This window comes from Taudactylus pleione, unplaced genomic scaffold, assembly GCF_031769625.1.
Source record: "Taudactylus pleione unplaced genomic scaffold, aTauple2 ptg000156l, whole genome shotgun sequence".
Classification (NCBI taxonomy): domain Eukaryota; kingdom Metazoa; phylum Chordata; class Amphibia; order Anura; family Myobatrachidae; genus Taudactylus; species Taudactylus pleione.
The window spans coordinates 767,786-789,693 of NW_028284558.1; the positions used below are offsets into that span (position 1 = coordinate 767,786).

The 21,908-nt window shown below is 40.6% G+C and overlaps 1 protein-coding gene across 21 annotated transcripts in view; it reads right to left on the bottom strand.

Annotated features, from left to right (window-relative positions):
• The window catches only part of BAZ2B (bromodomain adjacent to zinc finger domain 2B), a 267,863-nt gene that overhangs the window by 55,953 nt on the left and 190,002 nt on the right, over window positions 1-21,908 (bottom strand). For 17 of the 21 annotated variants that reach the window (XM_088474781.1, XM_088474783.1, XM_088474790.1 and 14 more), the window contains 5 exons: window positions 16,408-17,026; window positions 14,979-15,257; window positions 11,830-11,890; window positions 10,785-10,893; window positions 9,403-9,504 (listed from right to left, as the gene is read on the bottom strand). In XM_088474781.1, the coding sequence (XP_088330907.1) occupies window positions 9,403-9,504; window positions 10,785-10,893; window positions 11,830-11,890; window positions 14,979-15,257; window positions 16,408-17,026 (1,170 nt within the window). The remainder of the gene's footprint in view (window positions 1-9,402; window positions 9,505-10,784; window positions 10,894-11,829; window positions 11,891-14,978; window positions 15,258-16,407; window positions 17,027-21,908) is intronic. The other 4 variants (XM_088474799.1, XM_088474797.1, XM_088474796.1 and 1 more) reach the window with 1 other exon arrangement.

Below are 21,908 nucleotides of genomic sequence, written 5' to 3' on the forward strand. Positions count from 1 at the left end.
CAGGGGAAACAATTTGCATTACTATATCCTGCTTGACACAGCCTTTATAATGGCTCTTCTTATGTGGACTTTACTACGGTTGAAGACGCCAAAGCCTACCTTAAATCGGAATCCAAAAGTAATATGGCTCAAGTCTCCGCTGATGACCAGTAATTCTCATGACTTACACTCACAGTGCCGCTACTGAGATTCCTGCCTGCGCCCTGTTTGCCGTATACGTTGCATTCCTTTTCACCAAGAAATTGAGGTGCAAGTTTATATAATTTGTTTATATAATTTGCTGATGTTTAAATTGTTGATATTTATATACCTGTTGTGACATTCCCAATTTTACGTTATTGTATGCATTATGTTAACTAATGTCCTAGTCACAATTACTACTAGGCCGGTTAGGTATGGAGTTTGTCTCTATTTTGCTACGAGATATTATTGGGCTCTATTCAATTCAATGTGAATTGAATAGCGCTGGGAAGGGGCTCCAGGAGCTATTCAATTCAGTGTGCTGTTAAGCCCGACTAGGGATTTCTTCTTGCATTTCTCCTGGGGTGTGAGCAGAAATCCGACAAAACTAGAGGTGCGATGCTGTTTTCTGCACTTAGCGGCACAGAAACAGCATCGTGCAGGCAGTTTAGTCGGAGAATGCCGGTTCTCGCAACTAAACACCATGTTTAAGGTGAATTGAATCGAGTCCATTGACTCCTTTGATATTAATCGGAAGTCATTACTTCTCATTAATGACTGCACACATCTTGTCCCCCAGGGAGTACATAAACTCAATATGAAGCAATGGAAGGTGTTGGCCTCGGCACCTTAACATCAAAAGCACGAGGATTGGTTGTTCTGGCTAAACAACATTATATATTATAACATATTATGGGCCTGATTCAGAGCCGGTCGCTATTTGCGGTCGCTCGTCCAGAAAATAGGGGTGGCTATTCAAATGAACCGTTTGCTGTTTGCGGTCTGTTCACGCCTCTAGGTCTGAACGAGCGAACAAAACTTGCGGTCGTTTTTTGGGAAACTACGCCCCCTGTCCGCTCGCATCCTACGTCATGTCCGCTATTTATTAGATTAATCGAGTACATCGAACAGGGTATGAACTGCTCGCTATTCCTGTGGTTGGTTTTTGCTACCACAATTTTGCGAGCAGTTCTGGCTATAAAATAACCCAGTGACGTGGTCAATGACGCTGCTGTTTTAAATATGCACACCCATAAAACGCCCGTTTTGACCTTTAAGCACGCCTGCGATCGGATCTCCACTCCCCGTTTTCAAGCACCTTCCCCTGTTACCACCCACATACGCCTCATCCTGTCACTCAAATTAGCAGGCATTCGCTATTTTGCGAGCACATGAATTTCGTCCGCACTGACTGGTTCGCGCATGCGTATAACGATCCGTACGCATGCGCAGTTCGGCAAACATCGCTCGGAGCGAACGAGCTGCCACTTACGAGTGGCTCTGAATCAGGCCCGATATCCACTTCTCCTGATCCTGATTTTTGATATGTGAAGTAGTCATAGCACGACAATGTTTTCTTCTTAGTAATGTGTATGCCACCAATATCTATTCTAAGGTGTTTTTTTTCTTCAAAAACAGTTAGCGATTTTCAGTCTTTTTAGCAATATTCCTCTCATTGTGGCAATTTTAATTTCATTTTTTCACCGCTGTCACGAATCTGGGTCTTAGCATCCCATATAAATTGAAACACTCATTCATTTTAGTGTTCAAAACACCTCAGAGACGTTTCCTTGTAATTGCCTGATGCACCTTTGTGCTCACCTGGTCACTTGCTGCTACCGTTGGGACAGTGCATACAAGTTACCTGTATTCTGATAACTCCGCGCTCAGTGGTTCACTTCAGGTTAAATGGCTATATTATTGTGCTGACCTTGTATTGGTTTCCCTGTGCTGTGTGCGACTGTCTTGGGCTGGTCCAAAGTAGGGTGCAGGTTCCAGGGCTAGGGTTTACGGTCTGCACACTGAGGTGTCCAGTAAGCTGTATTACCTATCCTGACTCTCAGTACCTGAGTACCTCACTGGGTTCCAGTTCTTGCGTTAGAGCGGTATCAGGGTTTTACCTTCCTGAAGCTCTACCCTGATTATATAAGACTCCGATTCCTGGCCCGAGTTCTGAGTTCCGCTCTGCCGGTAATATATTGTTCCGAGTTCCGGAGGTCACCCTTGTCCCTTGAGTGTGTCCCTGGTCTTGCTGGCCTTCGAATGTCACTAGGCTATTGGCCACCCAGAGGATCTGGGTTGTTCACCTCGGTTCCAGTTCTGTATAAATGCATATCACCAGTCCGTGGTTCCTACATAGGCCCTGATTCAACAAGAAACGCAATTGCAAAGCTGCATGCAGGCAGCTTTGCAACTGCGATCCTTGCAACAATGCAATTGCAGCAGGAGGTGTATGACACCCCCTGCTGCATTTGTGATCCCAGCTCTACGACCAAGGTCGCAGTGCTGGGATCACCATAGCGACCATCGGTGGTCGATGGTCACGACGGTGGACGGCGCTGGGTGGCTGGATAGCTGCGTAAGCCTCAGCTTACTCAGCCTGGCCGGCTTGCGAGCCCAAGATACTGCGTTGATCAACGCAGATCCTGGGCTTGCCACTCCTGGAAAATGGGAGTTTACCTGCCTACAGTATCTGCCGCACATGGTATGAATAGATTACATGTTGTGGCCTACCACTAATTTACCTAGAGTCTCAAAAGTGGAAATAGAACCTATTTGTATGTTGGATAATGCCCTTGTTTGGATTGATCCTCACACTGACTTGGATAAAGGCTCCTATAAGATCTGGTGCTTCCCTTCCAATTTATCCCAATCATTAAAATTCCATAACAAAGCAGAGGCTGCATGGGAAGAACCTCGACTGAATAATTTGCCCTCTGCTGAGGAAGACCCATTATTATTTTGGCAAGCCTCCAAAGTAGTTGTCCATGGGAGCATAATATCAGATTCAGTTAACAAAAAGTGAGCACTAATTCTTAAACTGTCTAGTGCTAGTATCGCCACAGTAATAAAAAATTTAAATAAATATAACAGACAGCATTCCGGGAATATATTCACACAACAGCAGCAGCGTTTTTGGAGCTATTACATTTTCAAAAATGAAACGTTGTGAAAATATATTCCTCAATAGCTGCCAGGCTAACTAGGTACCAAATGGTACATCATTTCGTCAGAGTCCTAAACTCCTTTTCTCTGCCGAGTACCATAACAGCTGCATGAGCTGCAGCTGTGTCCTTGGACTTTACAGAATGGGGAATTTATTGTGAAGAAAATAAATCATTCTCGCGTGGAACGAATGATAAATAATTGTAAATTTCAAAAAGATCTCGAAACCTTACATAGGTTATCTATAAGTAGCTAGCATACAGTTAAAGAAACATATTTTGGATTTGCTTTCTCGTAAACAATTTCCCCACAATGCCATCTCCAAAATAATAAAAAGGGGATCTTCACCTATTTTTTATACATATCCCATAATGAAGAACATATTTATAAACAAAATAATGACTATTTTTTTCTGCTGCCATATGGTGGAAATAAAGCACTTTCTGCTGTTGTACGTAACATATATACTTGACTATTGGGATGTAGTTTATATCCCAGCTGTTGGGATGCCGAAGCTCAGAATGCTGGCGCCAGAATCCCAACACCGATTAGAATCTCGGCGCCAGTATCCTGACCGCTGGCATTCTGACAGTAAGTATTCGAGTTAGGGGGAGGGTTAGGATTAGGCACTAGGGGGAGGTTTAGGGTAGGGATGTGCAGGCTCGGATAGGTTCGAGTTTGCACGTTGAGTTCGGATTTTTCCCTCCAAAAAAACGGAACTCAGAAAGAGGCTAAACGTCATCTTACGTGGACGAACATCATCATACCTGGACTGTCCAGGAATGATGATGTTCGTCCACGTAAGATGACGTTTAGCCTCTTTCTGAGTTCCGTTTTTTTGGAGGGAAAAATCCGAACTCAATGTGCAAACTCGAACCTATCCAAGCCTGCACATCCCTAGTTTAGGGTGAGGTTGCGGGGGCGGGTTAGGGGGTTAGGTTTAGCGGTAGGGTTAGGACATTTACCGACAGTTGTCTGGATGCCGACCGCCGGCCTCCTGTACCCAACCTCTGCTGTCAAATTAATTTGGATACACTAGCAGCCTCTCTCCATTTATTAAGAAAACAGTTATGACAGGCCACAGGCAGCACGGTTGTAGCCTGTGTGTTCGCAGTCAATATGCTGACAAACTACGAGGGTGAGTCAAAAATTATCCAGTTATATTAAAACTTCTGTTGGCCGCACTGTCTTATCAACACTTTCCATAATAGGTCGCTCTCCTCCCAGTTACTGCCGTGCAGGTTTGAATGTGTTACGTCAGTTCATTTGTGACTGCAGTGCAAGAAAAAATGGCTGCCCCACTTGTGATTTGCACGAAAGAAGAGCAGCGTGCATGGATTAATTTTTTTTGTGGCCTGAGGGTGTGTCTGGTGCCAATATTTATTGCGAAGAAGTGTGTATGAATGGATGGAGAAGTTATGAGAAGGTCACACAAGTGTCAGCCATGAAGAAGGAGCTGGACGCCTGTCCACATTCACGACTGATGAGAACCTTGAGCGTACACGTGAACTGATTCTGTTGGATAGATGAATGACCGTGGATTATGTTGCAAATCATTTGCAAATCAGAAGCCCTAAGAGGACGAATATTCACGTCTAATGAAGAGGTGAAGACAGCGGTGCATTCGTGCCTTGCAGCTCAGTCTAATACATTTTTTAATGACGGAATACGAAAGCTTGTTTACAGATGGACAAAGTGTATTGAAAGCAGGGAAATTATGTCGAAAAATAATGTATTTGTCTTTTCTGAAAGGTGAACAAAATAAATTCTACAGCCAGAGTGCGGATAATTTTTGACTCACACTCGTATATGTGGACAGGAGAATGCCGACGGGAGAATAGCCACACGGTTGTAAAGCATTTAAACTGTGTCGGCATTAGAACTTTAAATCATGTTTAAAGTTCTAATGCATTGCTGACACAATGTTGGCAAAACCTATGTATTCCCAGGTAGCGAGCTCTTATAACAGTTAGATTAACATTATATTCATGGTCAGAATGTATCCTTACTGCTCCAGAAAAGCGGATTCATTGCTATATATCAACATTAGGCATCATGACGCAGCAGTGCAATTAATTTCTTTATCAGTTATAGCATATGAAAAGCTAGGTGATCTTAAGATTTAAAATATATGACCATACTTTGTTGCCCTTTAACCTGCCTAACTCTTAGGGCCGTATTCAATTATCCGAGATACGTTGCGAGGAAAAGGGATGTAGCATTGAGCTTTAAAATCCAGAGTGATTCAATTAGAAGCTCCCTTCCTCGCACGGCTAACACGTGTTAACCCATAGATGCCAGGATAAGTACTCAGAGCTATGGGTTAACACGCTCGTGGCGGCCACGATGAGGGCAGAAAATCCAACTTAATGCAGATTTTTGTTCGAGCCTCAGGTGGAGGTGAACTGAAATCTGCGTTAAGTGCAACCTGCAGGATGCCCCGGGCACTGCATCGCGGCTAATTATTATTACCAGTTATTTATATAGCGCACACATTACGCAGTGCTTTACAGAGAATATTTGTCCATTCACATCAGTCCCTGCCCCAGGAGCTTTCAATCTATATTCTGTACTACATGCTCACATACATACACACTAGGGTTAATTATTGTTGGGACCCAATTAACCTACCAGTATATTTTTGGATTGTGTGAGGAAACCGGAGCACCTGGAGGAAACCCACGCAAGCACAGGGAGAATATACAAACTTCACACAGTTAGGGCTGTAGTGGGAAACAAACCCATGATCTCAGTGCTGTGAGGTAGTAATGTAAAACACTTCACATCATGACACTGTCCAGTCACTTGCAGCCCTCTACTCATTAACATAATAACACAAGTGATTCCCCACTCCTCTCATCCAGTACTCTGTGCTGCTGTGAGCATGCGTATCATCTGATTGGCTACAAGTTGTTTTAGCCTGATCACCCAAAAAAATGGATACACAAGGATGAATGGTGAATAAAATAAATTGATTACAATAGGTGCTTTGACCCTTATCAAAGTGCAGCACCTGTGCAGGCCTAGTAAAGGTTTTATCCATTGAGCCAATGTCCTATATACAGACACCTTAACATCTTGTGGCCTAAAAGTTTGAAGTGGCACTAAACAAGTAATTATAAAGAGATCAGAGAGTAGTCAGATACATGGTCACTGTGTCCTGATGACGCAACAAAGCACAGAACTTTGCATTAGAAGGTAAAACTCATCTACTTATCATACTTAGTAAGGTCTCTTCTGTAATAACTCCTGCCATAGACGATGCTACTCGGAAACCACAAACTAAAGATCAAAAAGTGAACTCCTATCATCTTTCCCCAAGTAACCATCTAATCAGGACCAGAATCAAAGCTGCCTCCATCTTTAAAGCTTCAGTTTCACTTAGAAGTCTTCGATATATCTTCTTTAATTTTGCCTCTTATTATTCCGATAGTTCCCTGTCTGATCCTCCAGCAAAATTCCAACTTCATAGACCCAGTGGAGTAAGGAACGCTACATAATTAAATCCACTGACCAAATGTTATTAATTGTGATGCAACATGAGAAAATAGGGGAGAAATCACATCACAGAGTTACTGATCAGTGAAATACAATTTTAACCATTAAAGGCCAACTCCGCCAATTTTATAATTTTGCTATGCTATTCAGCAAACCTAGCTAATACGTTTGTGACACAGCCTCAATCTCCATCTATCTCTATACTTTCCCAGTTACAGCTCATGATGGGTACAGGTAACTAACTACCTGTCCTAAGCTATCTTTAAGCTCTATGCTGTAGACTACCAGCTAGAAGTCCCCAAGTCATTCCTGAGGTCAGGGGGTTCAAACTACCAGGGCGAGCAGAGTTTTCTGACATAATGCAGTTGTTGCAAGCAGAACTCCTATATACTGCACGTAGGCAGTGGTTTCTGGTGGTCCAAGACAACCAGCTAAAATCCTGCCGATATCTTAGGTAGATACGGAAACGATAGACCCAGTCATTTTAAAAGTATAATAGGTAGATGGGGAGAGGTATTAGAAATATAAAAGTATAGTGTTTAGGGAAACAACGGTAATTCTGTACAAATAATCAATTTCATCATACAATTATGATGGGATACACAAAAGAGCTGATTTATAGTTGAGAGGAAAGCATAAAAAAGAAGTCACGTTGTACCTGGGATAAGCATGCTGCACTGCAGGGTAAATACTGGCTGCTTCTGCATGTAGCACACAAATACCGGGCGGACTTATTTATAATGCATTATAAAATTTAGGAAAGACAAACCCTCTCATTCCGAAATCTTTCTGCACTGTAAACCTGCCCCACCTGCAGTGCAACTGTTTTTTTTTTTTCTGCTTTTGTCCTCAACTCCAAATCAGCTGCATTGCTTGGGGAGAGATACAAATGTGAGGGATAAAATACTAACCAATCAGCTTCTAACTTACATGTTACAGGCAGTGTTTTAAAAGTGACAGATAGGCGCGCATTGGTTGGTACTTTATCTCTCACAATTTTATCTCTCTCCAAGCTTTGATAAATACCCTTCTTAGGTAAAATGATCTTTCAAAAACAAGATTGGCCAAGTTTGACCATTTTGTTTGGCCAGGTCTTGTGTGAACACAGTATAGCTAAGTTTGAGAGCATATTCAGAAAATTAAGTAGATCAGATTTAGAATAGTGTGTGTGTGTGTGTGTGTGTGTGTGTGTGTGTGTGTGTGTGTGTGTGTGTGTGTGTGTGTGTGTGTGTGTGTGTGTGTGTGTGTGTGTGTGTGTGTGTGTGTGTGTGTGTGTGTGTGTGTGTGTGTGTGTAAATTGTTCAATAGAGGAGAACTAGTGAAAGTAAATCCTTAGAATAAAATGAATGCAAACATTGCCTGTGTAGGTATTCTAAAATGTTTCCTGTAACAGCCGGTGACCCACATGTTTCTTCTTATTGTCTAAGAAATAGATCTACATCTCATGAAAGACCTTGAGCCCAAAACATGTGTAGTGACAAATGCACATTTAAAAATGCCTTGAGTCCTTTTGGAGAAAATAACTACATAAATTAGATTATTATTACACAGTATTAAGCCGACAACTTTGTCTCCTCTTCATGTACGAGTCTGTTGGTGATGTGGGAACAGCTGGGTATACTGTCTGCGAAGCTTTCATGCCTATAACCCTTATTTCAGGTAAGAATGAGTTGGATTCTTGGATTCTTTCAGGGAATGAGTTGGATGAGTTGGATTTATATCACCACCTATGTAAGTGAACTTCACATGTACTGTATATAACATCCTCTGATTTTAAGTGTCAAATTAAAACACACACAGTATGCTGGCAAACTTTTACTTCACAAGGACAAAGATTGTTGTACAGGTTGAGTCTTCCATATCCAAATATTCCGAAATATGGAATATTTTTACCATGACTGAGAAGGTGAAACCTTTGCTTTCTCATGTTTCAATGTACACAAACTTTGTTTAAAGAACAAATTATTAAAAATATAGTATAAAATAACCTTCAGGCTGTGTGTATAAGGCGCATATGAAACATAAATGAATTTCATATATGTACACAAACTTTTTTTGATGTACAAAATTATTAAAAATATAGTATAAAATGACCTGCAGGCTATGTGTATAAGGTTTATATAATCCATAAATACATTCTGTGTGTATACTGGGGCCCCATTCCCAAGATATTTAATTATATTATGCAAATATTCCAAAATACGGAATATTCCGTTATCCAAAACACCCCTGGTCCCAAGCATTTTGGATATGGGAGACTCAACCTGTACTAAGCACCTGTCAACAATGTATAAATCTTAATTTACCTTCACATGTCACAAGAATCATCTAGTCATGTTTGAAGTATTTTTATATTAAGAGTACATAATAACACCAAAAACATAGACACAAAACAGTACTAAAGACACACAAATGACAGCACATACTACTACACACAAACAATTGCAACACATTGTGATAATATTTGAAAATATCACAATGTAAGACAAGTGAGCTTAGTTTCCAGTGGATAATGAGCAATGCTCACTTCTAAGATGAGCGATCTCGAAATAAGAGATCAAAGCAACCCTCTTCCCTGGAAGAGCTGCAAGGAGAATCTGCTGTTCAGTGCTCCCTTTACAAAAGACTGGCATTGTTATCACTATCATTTCCAGATCACTCAGCTTAGAGGGAACAGCGATTATGAGTAGCAGAGAAAAGTCAGATCTCCATGAAATATGACTTTTTTGAGCTACATTTATGCTAGATCTACGTGTTTTTTTTTATTTAAGGGGATACCTGTGGTCCATCTCTGGTTTCATAGAAGTCCCCCACTCTTATTTTTGCACTGAAGCTGAAATTGTCCCTTGTGATATCCATTACTCCATTTCTGCTGAGATACTGAAAAAATCACAGATTTTTTCACTTCAGGATTTGAAAGAACGACAGCCCATTTGTTTGCCCCTCCCCCTTATAGCCCTACCAGCGACACACGCGTCTCCTCAATGGACATGCTGACACACAGCCTCAATTAAGATACAACACACAGGGGGACATGTATGATATACGTTCCACATGTAGCGGTGTAGAGATGTCGGAGTTGCCCATAGGAACCAATCAGAAATTAACTTTTGTATTCTAAAATGAACTAGAAGGAAGAGAGTCACGATCTGATAGGTTGTTATGGGCAACATCTCCTTTTCATTTACATAAATGTCCACATTTTTATGCAGTGATCCCCACACTGACAGATTGGATGTCTGCAGGTCTGGCACATCTGTTACTGAACTACAACCATCATTATTACCTGCCAGCTATGGAACAGTACAAATCAGTGAAGATCTAGTTCTACAGAGTTCCCTGTTGTGTTGAAAATATAAAATTCCTAAAAAATGACTTTGGTTACACAGTGTACAGTGAATTCTGCATTGCATGCAGCACTGCTACAACTTGCGTGAAAATACTGCCACTCATCCATGCAATTTCAATGTTGTGGCTCCCAGCAATAGGGGTACCTTTGTTTTAGCCAACATGGAGAGAAATATATATTATTATATAAAGGAAAATAATAATATACATTATATTTTTCCATTCCACGCTAACTTAGCATTACCAATTGCAGTGGAAATCTTTGTATACACTAAGCTGTGGCATACCTACCAACACTCCTGGTTGTCAGTAGCCGAAAGTGCATGGTAAGGGCGGATTACGGCGTGGCTTGGTCAGATCAGAGTCATGATATTCGTTTGTTCCATTCAGAACTGTTGGCATGTTTGACACTGTGAAACTGCAAGTCCTAATAGGGCATGCTGGAATCAGTAGTTCCACAAATTGCTTAAGCCTGTTATAGAATAAATATTGTGTGACTACATTTTACGTGATAGCCACACCGGGTTGTAGTCCAATACCTGTTCAGACACCACTCTGTCTGGCTATTTTACAATGTGCAGTAGAGATGCCCAATATGAACCAGGCAGCAGGTCTATAGCATAAATATTAATAACATTCCAATCAGCCATTACCCCAGTGGGTTTAGCAGGTCAAAGATAAATACATTGATAGCAAGGATGTAGGGTAAACAGTGGCAATAAACATAATGTACATCCACAACAACACAGTACAGAACACACATTTAGGCAACGGGAAGAACTGGTCACTATCTAAACCAAGCAGTAGATTACCTTCATTACTTCAGGGTACTGCCGGAACTTCTTTCCGCATGGGGCAAAATACGTCACTTCTCCCTGCAGGCGTCCACTCACATTCTTCAGTCTTGTTTCTCTTTGCCAGCTAAGTAAAACATGGTTTATTTTTTACACAATATTCCAGGTGCCTATGTTAAATTACATTATTATAAAGTGAAATAAGTACCATTTACAGGCTTATTTAAAAAAAAGCAACTAAATAGCTAAGTGCAGAGAGCTTTATTCCCAACTGATATCAGTCTTTACCAGCGTTTCAGCCTTCAGGCAGCTTGCCGATGTATTCACTTGTAGAAAATATGACGAGTGAGAGGAACATTCAGAAAAATGCTAATGCACCATAAGGAAAACGGCAATGGGTATAGTAACACCAGAATCAATGGTTTTTAGTGTAGGACCTGTTTGTAGGAGTTAAAAACTCATGTCAAATGCATGTAAACAAAATGCCAGTGGGTATGAGACCTGTTTGCTCTGGACTTATATCTTGTTTGTAAATAATGCCCACTCACTTGCCATGTTCGCTGTAAACTTTCAAAGATTTCCGATGAAATGGCCATCATATCACTATTTGCTAAAAACTCTTTTCACTATATTTATAAAATCTCTTTTAAGCCAACACAGAAAACAAAAAAGACCCCCTTACACAAACCGGCAGTTGATTAGTTAACACTAGTTAAGAAACAGACGGGGTAATGGTTAGCGTTACTGCCTCACAGCACTGAGGTCATTGGTTCGATACCCACTACGGCCCTAACTGTGTGGAGTTTGTATATTCTCCCTGTGCTTGCGTGGGTTTCCTCCGGGGACTCAGGTTTCCTCCCACACTCCAAAAATATACTGGTAGGTTAATTGGCTCCTAACAAAATTACCCTAGTGTGTATGTGTGTGAGAATGTGATAGAGGATATAGAGTGTAAGCTCCACTGGTGCAGGGACGGATGTGAATGGCCAAATATTCTCTGTAAAGCGCTACGGAAAATGTGTGCGCTATATAAATAACTGGTAATAAATAATAATAAACATACCCATAATCCATTGGAACACGCAGTTCACGTTCGTCTGTTACTCTTCGCCTCTTACCGGAACCTTAAACAAAAGTTTACAGTGTTAATTGCAAAAGCAATGATCAAAGATCAATACAGAAAACAGACTCGTGTCAATATAGCATCCATCTATTTCTTTAAATATAGACTTGTAAACAAACCTGTAAATATTGAAGTGTTAACAAATTTTGCAAAGTACACTGTTATCTTGTACAAATTGAACAAAACACCACGTTAAATGTATTTTTTTTTATAAAACTTCAACAAATGCGCTTTAAGAAAAGCCAGACTATAGCTGATAATATGTCACTTCAGTTGCATCTTTCTGTGTAGTAAAAGCAAACAACTAGTTTAAAATGAACATCATGTTATCAAAGATGTAATTTAAAGAATTTTCCACTTTTGTGGCAGGAATTCTACACCTTGTAAAATCAATGCTGGTAGGGGTCACTCCCCTGCCATCCCTCCCTTGGGGTCACCCCATTTGCTCAGTACAGCAGTCTCATGGTGCTTAGTGCTGGTATCTGTAGGCGACAGTTTGGAACCATGCGTGAGAGATTATGATGCATGGAGTGAAATGACAAGCAGTTTCACTGATGGGAACAGTCAGACAGGAACAGACTGCCATATTTTCCCAAGAGTAGGTTCCTTAGCCGTACTGAGCAAATGGGTGGGAGCCCACTGATGTACTGTTGAGAAATAAGGAGTTTGACTTAAACAAATATAAAGTATTTCATGTTTCTTTCAGTTATAGCAAATAATTATAAACAAACTTGGTAAGCCTATACTATTGTCCTGCAAACAATATTAGGGATCAGTTCCCCAGTGTAAAACCAGATATCATCGATAAATTGTCACCCTTGCAAGCCTATGATTTACTACTGTTATTAATCAGCCCCTTCCGGAGTATAGTTCGGTTATTATGCTTTCTACGCTCATTCTTACGCAAATTCAAATTCCCTGATATTTTGTCATCTACAGAATCTTTTACAGAACTTACACTGTCCCCATGCCTGTCACATTACTTCATTGAAATTTAAACCAAGGGGATTATTTCTTGTTATAATTTATTCATAAAATACAAGTTTACCAACACCAAAAGGTGCGTTGTAATTGTACTAAAGAAAAGCAACAAAAGTTTGGACTGATAGTTTTAATTGGATGTAGGAGAATGTGATATTGAGACCTATTCAGATATTTAGTGCTACATTACAGAAATTGTATTTGTGCATTTGGAGGTGTACAGCATAATAGTAATAATGTATTTGTGGAAGCTTGAGATACACATGCAGAATTTTGAGCAAATAATCAAAAGGTGATTGGTTTCTTGTGGTTACAGGTTCACAACTAAAGCCCCTAAAATCCACTTAACTGACGTGGTCGTATGGGATGCGAACGCAGGTAGCTGTGCTTCAGCTGACAAGGTGTGAACGCACCGCCTGCTGCTTTTTTTGGAGAGGAAATTTGTTCTACGCATGTGCAGAACTGTTTTCCTCTCTCCCCAGACTTTCCTGCAGACCTGGCAATTTCTGACCGGTTTTGCTCAAAAAATCGTCAGTTAAGTGGTTTAAATGGTAACTTCACGGTGAGAAAAATGGCTTTTAAGTCTAATTTTCATTTGTATAAAATAATTTCTTGCCTGCCAATAATCTTTGCTATATACACTTTTAATAAGAGTGTAATTAGTGGCCATCCTTTCTTCAATATTTACAGAATATTTCCATTGGATACTGCCTGGACTGATAAAGGTAATATGGTACCCAGACCCCCAGTGTTGAAGGCTAATGACACTAGGTACTGTAAATGTATGTCCCAATTATGTTGGGAAAAGGATTCAAGCTACAGTATGTTGTGTCATCCATACATTATCCCCCACAATCAGGGTGAGACTGGCCCACAGGGAAAATCGCTGGTGGGCCCCACTACCTTAGGGCCCACCCTCTCCTCTAGGCATCATTTCCCAGACTGTGCATATGTTACATTATACTACATTTTCAGGATTATGGTGTATTCACTACTATGCATTGAAGTTATCAATCTGGTACTTTATCATGCATGCACTATCAGTATTTACTGTATAGATTTATAAAGGGGCCCAGACCAAGCACTCTCTAATGGCCTCTTTGCTGACTTGCCACACCCCCTCTAGATGCTGGTCACACCCCTTAGGGATGGGCCCCCTCCACTGCATTCACCTTGTGGACCCTTCAAGCCGCAGTCCAATACGGCCAACAATTCATATAGCTTACACTGGGGGAGGGGGGGGTTGGTTTGTTGGGTACACTGTATGGGAGATTGCATCTAACAAACTATTCTGGACAGGTTATTCTGGTTTTATTTTATTTTTAAAAATAATTGTATAAAATATATAATAAATTTTTGCTTTGTTACACTACAGATACTGTGCTCTATGTAATAAGCATATAAATGTATTTCCCTGGTTACCTGGCAGAGAGCATTATGCCCAGTGCCCTATGCCATCCCCTTGCACAGTGGGAGAGTTAGAGCCAGCCAACCATAAGGTAAGCCTGGTTTTGAAAGGCTCCAAGACAAGTTTCCAGCTGTGCGGGCTAGTGGTATCCTGCATGGAAGAGAACGTATTGCATTAATGCAGCTCTAAATGAAGTGTTATCTCAACATGAGCGCACTGAATCCCTGTGTTAGTACTGTTTTGCTAGCTAGTGAGTGACTGTGTTACACACTGCTATATCATTTTTTGATAATGCACAAGGCCTGGATGGTGCGTCCTGCGTACATCTCTTCAGTAATCTAGGTAAGCTTCAAATCTATGAAACCTATTTGGTCAATTAAAAAACTATTACAGTGCTGTTGGATTTGCCTTTGGTTAGCCATCAGGGAAACATTATGCAATTTATAGATTAAAATACACAAATACATCCTTTGGCCTTCAGATTGATGGTCAACGGTCAGTATGCAATGATCATGCCAACAAGCCTGCTCACATGACTAATGGATGCAATGCAGGATAAGCCTTCTCACTGGCTGCTCTGTCTCCTGCAGGACATGAATGTGTTTCGCTCAGGTTTCTGATGCATAATGTATCGTATGCGTGTCCCAAGTAAACTGCATGCACATCATAAACGGAGACAAATGGTTAAAAAGACAAATACCACATGGTGTACTGGGGCTGAGAGTAGCAGAGGAGCTGTGGAAGTCTGAGGACTGTGCTTCAGGACACAAGGCAGCCGGAGCAGAGGTTGGGCTCTTTATGACTTGCAGGTTCAGAGGCGTGGAGTGGCCTGCAATGCTGTTTGCTGTGCTGTTCACAGAAGGAGTCGTTTTATTAAATTTCAGTGGGGATTTCTCTCCCTCTGTATCACTGTCAGATTCATCTTTATCATCATCGTCTTCTGATCCTTCCGAGTCAGATTCTGAATTGCTGTCCGACTCTGTTCAGAAAAACAAATCAGATTTGCCAAGCATGTCAGTAGTGGTGCCAGCTCATGTTTAGACAAGTGGATTGATAGAACCCAGAGCATGCAGCAGAGGCGGTGAGTTTGCTTGCCAGGAACATCCAAAGCTTGGCCCTTCAGCTGTCACCTGACTACCGCTTCTATAATTCCATCTCATCACTGGAGAAAGCTGTGTATACTACTTTTCTGAGCATATATGAAAAACACTTTCACTAATAAAGCTTCATTATTTACTATGTTGGTACAGTTCTAGAAGATTTATATATTGTATATCGGTAAACTACTGTATAATCATGCACAGTTCCAGAAAAAAAACACTCCACATAATGCCATAAAGCACTGTATATCTGTCTCTTGCTCTCCTTTACAGTCAGTTCTATTCCTAATATCAGGGTTGTTCTAAGTAAATGAGAAGGAGAGGCCAGACTGAGCAAGTATTTTATTAGTCTAAAACGAGAGATGAAGCCTTCCTCCAAGGCTATGGGAAGAGGCTACAAGATGTCATCACAAGAGTTCCCTTCTTTTTATAATACAGTCAGCTGGACCAATCCGTACATGATACTTTAGAGTACAGCATCTTCATCTATTTTTTCTCTGTGATCTACCCTATGTCTTGGAACCTGCTCTGGTTCAGTTTAAAATGTTACAGCCCATCCCCTCTCTATGCAATGATGTGCTCAGATCATCGAACAATGGGGCGTAAGGGCCATGGTGATGAGAATCTTAGTATAATAAAAGAGAGGTTGGGATTGGACACCATGAAGAGTTTAAAAAATGTGCAAGACTCCTATGCATTCTGGAAAACTAGGCAAGTATGGTTAAAAGTTATTCAATCCAGGTCTGCAAATTAATTGTACTATTGCTACCGAAATAACTATTACACAATATTATTTGACATATAAATATATTTGCTAATTAGTTTATAAAAAACAAAATAACAACACAACACAATCTTTGGGATACACCCATAACAACATGAGCAGCCATGTTGTTTAGGACAACTATAGGCTGTTTTACAGACACCAGGCTCTTATTAGGATTATAAAGTATTTAGTTTAAGAGAAATTGGATGTATCCATTAAAAAGTAAAAAAAGAAATGAAGAAAAACATTGACAGGCTACGGACCTGACTGACTATCAGAATCGTCGTCTTCATCATCTTCATCCTCCTCTTCATCATCCTCATCATCATCTTCGTCGTCATCCTCTTCATTCGAGTCATCGGAATCTTTGCTGCTGGGGATATCCGAATCTGTACCTCGGAACTTGTCCAATAAGGACTTTGGAGCACTGAGATGATGGGGTGTTTTTATTGCTGGTGCAGAGTTATTCGTTTTCTCCTTACAGAGATTGTGTAATAAAGGGGAGCCTGCTGGCCCGGAGACTGACTTGCTGGATGAATTCTTTTTCACACAGGAAGTCAGATTGATTGGTGAGGAAAACTGGGAACTAGGGGAAGCCGCCATATTTTCATTTACTTTATTTTCCCGCTTTAATTTGGTGGTGAGTGCCAGAGGGGCATCCTGGATGAGACAGGGAATGACTCCATTTGGCTGGTGACTTCCCAACAGTGCATTGGTTAAAAATGGATTAGAGTGGTTATTCTCTAGAGATGGTTGTTGGTGACATAATGATTTAGTAGTTACAGGACTAGAAACTGGTGGAGTCACAATTGTCTTTTTCTGGTGCTTGGAGGCCTCATGAGGCTTGTTTAGTTGTGCAGGGAATGCCTGTTTGTGTTGATCCTGTATGAAATAGCAAAAAAATAAGTAAGTATACTGGCTGATATGCTCATCTATGAATCTAGAAATTTATAAAATGCAATCAATATACATAAGCTGTGTGACCAGGGGCGAATTAAGAGAGGAGGGGGCATGTGTACAGTCTCAATCCGGGAATCCCTCCTCTCTCTCCAGCAGCGCAATGAGCAGAGCGCCGCAGCAGTAGACTCTGGACACTGGTCTGCGCATTACTGCGCATCTACAACTGATAGCGACGACGTGGGATTTCGAAGAGATAAGTATTAAAAATATGGGTGCATTATAGATACGCCCCTGTATGTGACATTCCAGAGGGGGGTACAAGGAACCGTGATATCAGGAGTTCATAGAAAATTTCACAGGATGAATTTTTGGTTCAGCTCACAATATGGATCCCTCCACTGTATGTGAGAGGTGCACTTTAATAATTACAACATGACAAGAAACTTAAGGCCCAGTAAGCTGCTTTATAATAAAATGCTGCTGGTAACATTCTTCATAATATAACAAAGATTTTCAAAAACTAAGGGCAATCTGCGCATGCGTATGAGTCACAATGCGCGTGCGCGAACCAGTCATTGCGATGGGAAAGTGCTCGCCCGTAGCCGGGCCGCTATTTTGAGTGACAGATTGCGCCGTTTGTGGGTGGTAACAGGGGAAGGTGCTTGTAAACGGGGGTGTGGATGGGCAAACGCAGGCGTGCCCGACCGTCAGAACTGCGTTTAATGGGTGTGCATAATTAGTAAAGTAGTGTCATTACACACGTGACTAGGTTGTATTTTAGCCTGAACTGCTCGCAATGTTGTGGTGGGAAAAGGCTATCACAAGCGCTGTTTTGGTAGTTTTGCAGCGGTTTTGGCCTTAGTAAATCTGCAGAAAGCAAAACCGCCGCCAAACCACAGTCAAAACACATTTTAGAATAGAATAGAACAGGGCTGTTATTTAGAAACCAATGCAAAACCGCCACCAAACCCCCAGTGTTTAGAATAGAAACCACCACCAAACCGCCGGGGTTTAGAATAGAATAGAAACCGCTGTCAAACTTCCGCTTAGTAAATTTTGCCCTATGGGTGAATTCAATAAATCGCATTAAGATTTTACCACTGGCCAACTTAACGTACATATAGCAACCTATTTTCAGTATGCACGTCCCTTGCCATTCAATTAGAAAATACTTAACGCGGCACCCACGCTTTAAATCAACAGAGTGCGACTTGTGGGAAATCACCCTGAATCTCAGAAAAGCAGCAAATAACTTTGGATAACAGTATAGAAGGCTAGAAGCAAAGTATATGAGGTTCTTAAAAGGTGTTAAATGCCTGCGTTTTACCATTTTTCTTAACAGTAGACACATGATAGTTAGCAAAATGTTTTTCACCAAATTAAATCCTTTACAATCATTTTTTCTGTACACCAAAATAATTTAAAGTGATTTTTCAATAGTTTTTAAGAAACTTTAATAAATATTGGGTATAACCACTTGTAACTCTCATCTGCAAGTTGAAAAATTAATTTCCCATCTACACAACATCCCAAAATACAAGGCCCAAATAATTAAACCCATTTTTGAGCTTTTTACAGAAAATTACCAGAAGAATAACAACATAATTTGCCAAATTATGCAAATTGAATGCCTCTAAGTGCATTATTATACATTGGGAAGGCTGACAGAAAAGAAATGCACAGAAAAAGAGATAACACAGCAAGCAGTGGTGCCGAATGTCTGTCAGTATTGGCGGTTCTGCTTTAAACGCTCTATCGTCCTATGTCTGTTCACATTCACACATAAGCGTAACCTTAATTAAATAGCGACAGGGATAGGAGATTGACAATTAGAAGGGTCAGCTTTTTATTTGTAGGATCAAGAAGTGTGGTGGCAAAATGACGGCCTAGCATGAAGCACTGTAAATAGTATTTAAACTTAACTAAACAATACAGGGCCCAATGCCCTAACCAACTGAAAGAGGATGTGGCTAACTGCCTACTCCTCCTCCAAACAACTCAAATGGGGGAAGGACAACTGCCACCCCTTTTGGGGACAAACAACAGATAGGAGGCTATCCACCCAACCATCTGCCCACAACCCAATGGGAGAAGCACACCTGGGCTGGTGATGCCTCTGTCCCACGCAGGGTAACATTCGCTTACTCTCCCACTGGCAGGAACTGCACCTCAGAGCACAAACAATCACAACCCTTCCGCAAAAAGCTGACAACAAATGGGATGGGAGGAAAGAAGGAAATAGACCACCCCTAACCCAGCAGGATCATATGAACTCACAAGCAACTTCCCTTACTACCTAGAAACCCCTGCCTATTGGCTAACCAAAACAGCCCAGTCATAAACACTTGTTTGCCCAATGTGATGAGACTTCAAAAACCTCGAGGTTTATTATACTCCAGTCATATCGCATGCCTTACATGTTCTTCCTGAGGTAAATACCTCCGAGGCAGAGGTATTACTGGTGTGGATATGCAACTCCTCTTAAGGCCCAGTCCAGAGATGTATGTTGTCTATTCTACAGATACTCTTATGCAACTTTACTCCTGGTTCATCGATGTTCCACCTGACCTGTCCAGGCTGTATAAGCTTTGGGACATTTGCTAATATGTAATCACCCAGTCTCATCTACCCCAGTCTTCACTACAGGCTTATTCCAGCCAGTAGATGCTGCTGTAGCAGTAGTAAATAAAAAAAAAAAATACACTTCTACACTAGTCCTCTTTAGACAGTTTGGTACAGCTCCCCCCTCCCCAACTCCTGAACGACCCTCTACACTCCATTTTTGGAATGTCCTCCAATTGGATGAAAGAGAATATTTGTTTCATATAAAGAAATGCCCTAAGATGAGAAAATATAATATACATTCCTATTTTAAAATAAGCAATCATTTCATTAGGGCTACGGTTATTTTTCCATACAATTTAATTGCAAACAAAATAATAATAAAAAAAAGACTTAAAGAAATAACACTCACCAGGGTTACGGGAAGATGGACACAAGTACTCCCCAGCCACTATTCATGTCTGTTTAAGGAATATAGTGCGCTAACATTGCATCAGTCGGGTCCGCAAAGTGTTTAATTATAAATAATCTCTTACATCCCATTGTCTTTTGCATGTCCCTCATGAAATTAAAAGATAAATGCAATTCCCAATGAACATATCAATCATAAAATAAGTAGGAATGCCCGAAATCCAGAATTTAATTCAGGAAACTGGCCAAAACGGATTTTCCTAGGATATTAGCAAGCACGGCACACGACACTCCCAAGAGCTAAAGTTAAATACATTTTACTGTTGTTTCATGTTAATAAGCAAACTAGGATTTCATTTCAATATTCCACAACCAAATTCAGGTTGATCTTAAATTATGGATTATGTATATCCATAAAAATAACACATTATTGCCCAATGTATAATCGACATTTATATGAGTGGCTCCTAACAAAGATTAAAATGAAATAAAATGAGAAAGACCCAAAACTAGTGGTGTGAAGTACAGCGACTTGATTGCACTTAGGAAAACAAACCTCTCTACTTCATCTCAACATCGCTGAAGAACGCAGGCTTGGTTAGGCCTATCCTCGAAATATCTCCCATAGGGGTAATTTGAGGTAAAACCGAATCCAATTGAATTTATCATCTATAATGTTTGAATAGATGATTTTCTCGAGTGTCATTATCTGTTGAGATTACTGTGGTGATTTATGAGTTTGTCAAAGCTATAACAGCAATATAGCAATTTCCTCAGCAAATAACTCCTATTTTGAGAGAACTTGCAGCAGAGTTTCTGAAGGTTTGTGTCAGTAAGGAAAGAGGTATCTTTCTGCTTTATTGGCTCAGGACAAAGGGCAATCAGATAAAGTGCTGGCTCTTGAAATCCAGTCTAGGTCCCTTTCAGTTCACAGACAGGGATGGTAAAGTTCCTCAAGATGAACTCTGAGCAGAGATTTTAAGACATTCTTGTAATTCCTGGGAAAAATGCCTGGCATATTTTAATGTAAGAATCTGAATAAACCCAGAAGAATTTGCATTGATTCCTAAAGACCTGGCAGGAGATAAACAATGAACCTATGTTAAAAGGACATTGATATATACAAAGGTTATTGTAAGGTAAATACCGTTGTCTCCTGAGTGGCTGAAGTCAATTATTTATTTGATGTAGAGAATGTGTAAGAGACTCAAAGTTTTCCTTGCCAGGATCATATGATACTTAAGGGTCAATCAAATTATGTGCGAGTTCCTGTACTGTATGCCGCACTTACGGTACCGCCACACATATTTCTGTGTGCAGCCCCATAGTCTTGCGAGTAAAATGTGCGAATTTGTGGTGAGATCGAGCCGCGAAGGGGAATAAATTGTCGTGGCATTGCCTGCGTTTCTATGCCGTTCCAGTGTCAATTTGCCCACTTTGCACCTATTTGGATTGACCTTTATACTAATTAATTGAGGACAGTTTATAAATAGAAGTGAACACTCTACAAGTGATTAAAATGCTTATAATTTGAGCAAATAAAAAACAAACTAACCAAGTACCCCTGTCCATTTTCACAACTGAACCCATATTAGTAAGAATGTAGTTTATCAGTTCATTAGAAACTAGAGATTTTAATAAGGCAATTTGTGCCTCATGCCTCACAGACGTTACTACTTTCAAGTGAGCTGCTAGGCTGTATTTTCATGATTATTAGTTCAGCTCACAAAATTGCTGTTGAATTAATTACTTTGGACATTAAAAAATATATAAATACACAAAACATTTCAGCTTTTTTTCTAGACACATTGAACGTGGGTAGACACCTGACAGATATATCTGCAGATGATGGTCGTTCATACACACTGAACGACCATCAACTGCATACGGC